Source organism: Tupaia chinensis, unplaced genomic scaffold (assembly GCF_000334495.1).
Source record: "Tupaia chinensis unplaced genomic scaffold, TupChi_1.0 Scaffold000578_2, whole genome shotgun sequence".
In the NCBI taxonomy this organism is placed as follows: domain Eukaryota; kingdom Metazoa; phylum Chordata; class Mammalia; order Scandentia; family Tupaiidae; genus Tupaia; species Tupaia belangeri.
In genome coordinates this window covers 3,713,959-3,721,998 of record NW_006160094.1, presented here as the reverse complement: position 1 = coordinate 3,721,998, position 8,040 = coordinate 3,713,959, and the positions used below count along the sequence as shown (strand labels likewise).

Below are 8,040 nucleotides of genomic sequence, written 5' to 3'. Positions count from 1 at the left end.
GGTAGGATATGTATTCTTTAGGGGAAAAACTTCATGTGACCCACTAATGCATGCTTATAATAAAGAGAGAGTTTTACTAAACCTCACAGAAACTCTATTAGTGTTTTAAAAGTCAACCAAGATTTCAGTTTTTCCCAAGACCATGCCAAGTGTATAATGGAAAGCATATTCATTGGGTGATGTCCAACTTTTGTTATTAAAAAAGCATTTCTTAATTTTCCGATATATAGTCATTCGAATACCTTTTTTATTTTCTTAATTACCAGAGGGCACATGTGCTTGCCCAGGAGAGGCAGAGAGAGAGAGAGAGAAGTCACTCCCAAATGGGACGTGGTCATGCCACAACCCCTTGCCCTTGGTTTCTCCATCTGTCAGGATTTGGGGGTGCACATGCACACATGTGTGGTCATGTTTTTCAAGGCTGGGATTTAAACTGTGGTCATCCATGTGGGATCCTGCTCCCTTAGTCACTAGACTATGGGGCCGGCCCTGGATGTCTTTTAAAGCACACTGTATTTCCGTTATTGTTAGATATTGAGGTTATTCTCACTTTTTTGCTTTTGTAAATAAAGTCATGATAAATACTCATTCACATGAATCTTTATTATTCATTTAGCTTATTGTTTTTAGTACAGTAACCCACAAAGTAAAACAAATATCTATTCAGAATAATAATAATTAAAAAAAGATCTTTTTTGACCTATGACATATATTTCAAAATTACTTCAGCAAAAGACGTTATCACTTGTATTCCTTATAACGTGGTTATTTTGCTGCTGCCTGGAGTTACTGTTAATCCTGTCTTAGGCAGAAGGGCTTCCCTAGGGCAGCTGTGGAGGGGTCAGACTGCTTCTGCTACCTGGTACTAAATTAAGTCAGACTAAAAAAAAGATTCATACTTTCAACAACAAAATGAGATTACAGTTCTGTTTTACTTTGGCTTCTTCCAGTGAAGCTGGATGTTAATGGTTTTGATATGCAGGTCTGTGCCCCAGTGGATGCCAGTGCATGTCCAGGACCTCAGCTCTGACCCCCGTCCCGCTCCTAGCCACCATCTGACACATTTCCCTTTCTGAAACTCACTCTCTTGCAACAACAACAACAAAAATCAAAAGACTTAAAACGGAACTGTGAACCCCAATCAGTTTTTTTAAGAAATTAAAAGCCATTGTATCCTCTGTTAAATATTTATGTAGAAGACTATTGATGTCTTCATTTAAATCTCTCTTTTGAGATGCAGATTAGGCTTGGGTAGGGAGGTAGAATCTGTCCCATGAAAATGTTCCAGCGCACAGTGGTTCTTTCTGATCAGGTATCTCACTGTTTTTCTCTAGAAAGCCTGTATATATTATTTTTTGATGGAATTTTTATTTGATGTTATAAAAGTCTAAAAGAGCCCCTTGAGATATTTAGGGATTTGTTGTGAAGGAGCTTTGTGAAAGTTTTATCATGTACAAAATTGCTGAATTACGTAGTTCAATAAATGTATATTTTAAGGAAACTTGAGGATATGTTGTCTATCTTCTGATAAAATAAATTATTGCATGGCAAGCAGGTTTTGTACATGGGGACTTGGATGGCACATCTCTTTAATGTATGTGCTCATTTAAGAAAACTCAAACATATGTGATCTTGGTATAGGTATTAGTTTTGTTTTCTTTGTTTGTTTGTTTTTACTTCCCCAGAGTATCTTGGAATGTAGACACTGTATTCTTTCAGAAAATATTCTTTTCTTTCTTTCCATCAGAGACCTTGAATATTTAATTTACTTTTCAGTAAAGTTGTCAGTTGTAATCTGCAATTAAAAAACCACCTAATAAAACAAGTTCTCATTTCACAATTTAAACCTTATGGAGTCTAATTCACTGGCGCTGCAAATTTATTATTCCCCTGCAGTTGGACGTGCCTCCGATTGTAATTGTGTTGACCCTTCAATGCATTAAATCTCCCCAGTGCTTATCAAACTGGGAGAGATAAGTCTACAATTCAGAACTTCATTAAATATCTCATTTGTATTAAACAGATGATAGCTTCTAACAGAAATAATCATGTGCTCAGACGAGGGAACGGAGCCGGCTGCGGCTCATCTGTCTGTGTGCAGTCCTTCCCCTCCGCCGCTGTGCTCCTGTCCGCTCCCCGCACTGCCTTCCGCATGACTGGCTGGCGGCGCGGCCTCGCGGATGCCTTAGTCCACAGGGTAGACCTCACGGGCTGCATTCAGAGCATTGAAGTCAAGTGTACTTTGCTCCTCCTTGAAGTAGATTTGTTTCAAGGCCTCACCGGTATAAAGTTCTGATTGCTATTATTTCTACAAAGAGTATGACTTGTAAGATGCAGCCATTTTAAAGAAATGTCATATATTCTTTTTCTTTAAGAATTATTTATTATTATTATTTGCTATAAGGCACATGTACTCACTGAGAGAGAAAGCTAGAAAGCGTACTGCCTATGTCCGGGACTCGAACTGTGGTCGGCCATGTGGTAATCCAGTGCTTTCATCACTACGCCACCTGTTGGCCCCTGCTACATACATAGTCTTTTCATTTATGACCACATAAATTGACCTATATGGTTTTTGATTATTTAATAGGTTATGTGTTTGTGAAATACTCAGGCCTCTGCAGGCTCCATTCAAATATTTGAAATATCCTTAAATTCCATATTGTTCTGGATACTACTAACATTCTTCTTCTTTTTTTTTTTTTATTTAAACTTTTATGGGGCATTTGCTCTCCTGAGAGGACAGAGAGGGGGAGAGAGAAAGGGAAGGTGAAAAAGCACCCCCGTGGGGGCTGGCCACGTTGTAACCATTGTAACCCCTTCTCCTCCATTTTCCTCTCAAGACCTCGGGCATGCACGCGCACGTGCCCGGCATGTTTTTAAAGCCACCTGGTCTGGGATTCAAACCATTCAGTCAGCCATGTGGAATCCAGAGCCTTACCCATCACACCATTGGCTTGTCCCTGTAAACGCTCTTCTTCCTTTTTTTTTTTTTTTGGAGAGATTTTCACTGTAGGGCGCGTGCGCTCACCAGACAGACAGAGAGAGACATAGAGACAGAGAGACAGAAAGCGAGAAATCACCCCCCACGGGGGATGGTCACGCCGCAATCCCTTCTCCTCCATTCTCCTCTCGGGATCTTGGGCACGCACGCACACGCACCCGGCGTGAGTTTTAAGCCACTGGGCCTGGGACACGAACCATGGTCGACTACGTGGAAGTCCAGCGACATAGCCATTACGCTAACTGCTGGTTCCCTAAACGCTCTTCTTCCCTTAGTTACTATCTTGTTCTTAAGAGTTGCAATAAGATAATACTGTATTTTTCTTCATTTCTAACAGAATGAATTTCAATTCAGTGTATTGTTTTCTTCTTTTTTTTTTTTGAGAGGCTTTTGCTATAGGGCGCGTGCGTTCGCCAGACAGACAAGAGAGAGACAGAGAGACAGAAAGCGAGAAATCGCCCCCTGGGGGGATGGCCACGCCGCAATCCCTTCTCCTCCATTCTCCTCTCGGGATCTTGGGCACGCACGCACACGCGCCCGGCGTGAGTTTAAGCCACCGGGTCCGGGACTTGAACCGTGGTCAACTACGAGGGAGTCCAGCAACATAGCCATGATGTTAACTGCTGGTCCCCATCAGTGTATTGTTTCTGACCCGAGCTGACAAATGGAGTCTGGATGTCTCCTGGAGTAATGCTCCCAGCACACGTGTTACTGTGTGTTAATCGTGAGGCGTACACTATAGTATAAAACTGTAGCCCAGCTCCACTGCCCTGCTGAGAAAGCCTGCCTTTAATAGAGCAACATCTAATAAAGAATTCTGAATTAAACTACACTTTAAATTGACTTCAACAGATTCTAGCCGTCAAGTTGGAAAAGAATAAGCCACAAGAAAAGATTTTAAAAATGCTTGTAATATACATATTTTTCCTCCAGTGGTTGAAATCTGACAGAACTTCATGGGAGACGCAGTCCAAAGGGGCACGGAAAGTTGGTCATTAGGCAGACCTGTCATCACAAATTATTTCGGTGCAGGATGAAAAGTTCTAGTCCATTTGGCACCCAGTTGGACACAGGCCTTGGGCAAGTTGTTATAATTCCCCCCTGCTGCTGATGGGCATCCAGTACTGATCTTCCCTGCCCCCCTCTTTCTGTAGCTCAAGTCACCTGGGAGTCCCCCCGGACCTGAGCTGCCAATGGAAACAGTGTTGGATGACAGAGAGCGGAGAATCTCCCACTCCCTCTACAGTGGGATCGAGGGGCTCGATGAGTCACCCACGAGAAATGCCGCGCTGAGCAGGATAATGGGTGAGTCAGGTAAAACTGTTTATCACATCATGGCCCTGCTTCCGCTGGTTCGCTGAGAGGCTATTAATGTAATATTAATGTAAAGGGCCCCTGTTTTCTGGAGGAAAAACAACAGGTTCATAATAATCATTCAAGATGCGTTAATGTGAAGAGAGTAAATCAATACATTGATTTGTTAAGTGAGCTTTAGATCCCGAACCCTGTGAGAAGCATGAAGAAGAGGTGGGAACCTAAGAAATATCTTGCATTGATCAGAATATTCCTAGCTTGCTTGAAATCAAAAGGGAAGCCACGCTTTAAGAAAACAAATCTACTTATGACCAAAAGGATTCACAAGTCGCGTGTCGCTTACCTCAGTGCTGCTTCGAGGGGTGGGAGTGTATGCGTGCAGACCTGCAGGCTCACGTGTATGAACGTCACTGTTTGGCCTTGTACTAAATAGGACGTTGCTATACTTCCATCCAACTTCTAGTTCTTCGAAGCCTTAGTTTTAAATTCCCAAAACTGCTCTTCTGCATTGTTTCTTTGGGTCCCCCGCCACATCACCCACAGTACCCCAGCAGGAAGGAGGTTGTGGGCGCTGGCCTGCAGCCACCCCGCTTTCTCCTGGCGGAGCCGGGTCAGGAAGACTTGCTTTGCCACGGGAGTGGCTGGATTTACTGAGTGGCTCATCTTGGCATTAGCTAGTGAGAGCTTTTAAATTTAAAGCATCAGAAGCTATTTGAGTTAATATAACACAGACACAAAGCAGTTTTTTTACTGGTATATTTGCAAGACTAATTTAAAGGAAAACCTTGAATTTAACTCCATTTTGAGTACATTTAATGCAGATTTAATACAATATAAGTTTCCATGATAGACCTTCATCGAAACAGGAATTTACTTAGTTGATCAGCAGGTGTTTATGGTGAGGCTTCGTTGGTATACGGTGCTGTCTTGGTCCTGGGTACAGAGATGAGGAGGAAACGATCTCTGTCTGCTAAGCGTTTTCTACTAGGCATGATAGGAAATACAGGACACGACTAGTAGAATTCTCTTCCAAATTTTTCTAGCTTCCAGTATAGAAATTGCTAAATTCTCCATTTCTTCCCCTTTTTTTGGAGATGTTTTTGCTATAGGGCGCGTACACTCACCAGAAAGACAGAGAGAGACAGAGACACAGAAAGCGAGAAATCACCCCCCAGGGGGATGGCCGCACCGCAATCCCTTCTCCTCCATTCTCCTCTCGGGATCTTGGGCACGCACACGCATGCGCCCAGCATGAATTTAAGCCACCAGGTCCGGGACTCGAACTGCAGTTGATTACATGGGGGTCCAGCGACATAGCCATTATGCCAACTGCTGGTCCCTCAGTTTCTTAACATGTTATGTGTGGAACTTAGACAGGTTAGCATTCTGGTTTCACTTTGTCTTTATTTCCCTTTTTACTTGTTTGATTAAACTCCAATTAGGAGAAAAGCATTGCCCATGGTATATCTCTGTTTTCTTTGTAGTTTTTATTTATTTTTTATAAATTTTTGCTATAGGGTGCATGCATTTGCCAGAGAGAGGGAGAGAGAGAGAGAGAGAGAAAGTAAGAAATTACCCCTTGGGGGTTGGCCATGCCACAGTCCCTTCTCCATTCTCCTGTCATGATTTTGGCATGCATGCACATGTGCCCAGCATGATTTTCAGGCTGCTGGGTCCAGGTCTTGAACTGTGGAGTTGGCCTTGTGGGACCCAGTGCCTTAACCACCACACCACCTGCTGGCCCTGGTGTGTAACTTTTGACCTTTGCTTGGTCAGGGCCCTTCTCTTCACTGCTGTCAGGTGTGTCATACCTTCTTGGCTTTAGTGTAAAGTTTTATCTTTGTTAAGTTCTTTTTTACTAATGAGATTTCAGATGCCTTGAGAGACAGAGTGCGCGTGTGTCCCCGGATCTGTGTGCATACCTAGTGATACGCTGTAATTTCCCCTTTATTATAGGAACGTAGGACTTGCCATACTGAATCAGACCATTGGCCCACCAGCTCCTGTAACCTGCGTCCTGCCTCCAATCCCTGATGCTTCCGAGGAAGGCGAAAAGCTAAAACTAAAAACAAACCCCAAAACCCCAGTTCACCTAGTGACCTTTGAAATGCTGTATATATAGAGAGTTATCTTTCTCTATATATCTGTATATCTCTGTGGGCTGAGGAGTCCTGCATTTTCTTTAAGTCTGTTGTCCTGGTTTTGTTAGCTACCGCCTTATTCGTCCTCATCTTTTGCACTGTCCTTGACATGTTTTCTCCTCCCTCTGCTGGATGAGTAATGGGCTCCTAAAATCCTGGGTGTGCCCCCACACCAGTGCCTCCCCTCCCACCTCTATGCTTTTTTTTTTTTTTAATAGAGTTAGATTTTTTTTTTTTTTTTTAGTTTTTCTTTTTTAAAGGCTTTTTGCCATAGGGCATGCGTGGTTGCTGGAGAGAGGCAGAAAGAGCCACAGAGGGAAAGTGAGAAGTCACCCCCAGGGGAGATAGCCATGCTACAATCCTTTCTCCTCTGTTCTGGGATTTGGGGCGTGCATGCCTTCCAGGCTTGATTTTCAAGCTGCTGGATCCAGGATGCAAGCTATGTTCCGCCATGTGGAGTCCAGCGCCTTAACTACCCCGCCACCTGCTGGCCACCTGCTGGCCCCCAGCCCTGTGCTTTGCAATGTCCTGTGCTTGCCCTTTTAGTGTCTGAGTTGGATAGTAAAGATGCATTACTGTTTGAGGGTAGGCAGAATTGATGTTGTATGATGTGGGTATTTCCTTAAGGCCAATTTTTACATATTTTGAGGGAAACAGGGCATCCTGTGTAGTTTATCCTTGAGAAATGTATGTGCTTACTTCGATTTATCTTGTGTTCTACAACCTTGACAATTCCTCTGTTTGTGTCAGTTCTTATTTTAGTATCATTGGCCCCAAGACTCAAGCTACTTGTGAATTTAGTTACCACCAGAAGTTAGAAGTCCTGTAGTTGATGTTATGTCACAACCAAAACATCAGACCAAATATAAAATAAGAGAGCACTGAATTCCCACTAGCCTAAAGCAGTAACAGTCGTATTCATTAGATGCACAATGTCTAGGTACATGGACATTTCTCAGACAGATCCTATTTAGTTAATGCTTGTTTTTTAACATTTAGGATCACTTCGTGGAGGTCGTACTACATATTTGATAATCTCGTATTGAAATTCTATCTGATTACATTAAAAAATTATTGAGTTACTCTGAACAGAATGAGTTCTCACATAGAATATTCTCCACATAAGACTCCGGACCAAAAGGAACTTTGATGTTTTCGGACCCATTTCTATGGGAACACCTTCCAGGGGAGGGGCTTCTGTGATACAAAGAAGGAAGAGACCATAGAGGTGGGAGGATGTCCAGTTTGGTCGCACTTCCCCACTTAAGAAAGAAAGAAACTAAGTCCCAAGATCACATTGTGATTCGTTTTTTCTTTTGGATACTTCCTATTTCTAAAAAATAGTCCTCTTTAGGGAATGCTCAGATCCCACACTAAGAGTTAGTGGCATTTCTAACATTCCTTCTATAGCAGCATCAGTTGGTAATTGGCCAGCTCTGTGGGCAAAAGTACTGGACAGACAGTCATCCTGGTAACCACTGAGATCCAAAAACCAGAGAAGTTGACCTCTGGAAACAACCTTAGAAACTATGTCCTACACAAAAAAAAAAAAAAAAGAAAGAAAGAAAGAAAAAGAAACCA

At 42.7% G+C, this 8,040-nt stretch overlaps 1 protein-coding gene across 24 annotated transcripts in view; it reads left to right on the top strand.

Moving 5' to 3' along the window:
* The window catches only part of PARD3 (par-3 family cell polarity regulator), a 611,947-nt gene that overhangs the window by 334,950 nt on the left and 268,957 nt on the right, over positions 1-8,040 (top strand). For 12 of the 24 annotated variants that reach the window (XM_006158308.2, XM_006158309.2, XM_006158307.2 and 9 more), the window contains one exon: positions 4,159-4,309. In XM_006158308.2, the coding sequence (XP_006158370.1) occupies positions 4,159-4,309 (151 nt within the window). Of the gene's footprint in view, positions 1-4,158; positions 4,319-6,274; positions 6,675-8,040 lie in introns of those variants that run through there. The other 12 variants (XM_014591497.1, XM_014591486.2, XM_014591496.1 and 9 more) reach the window with 2 other exon arrangements.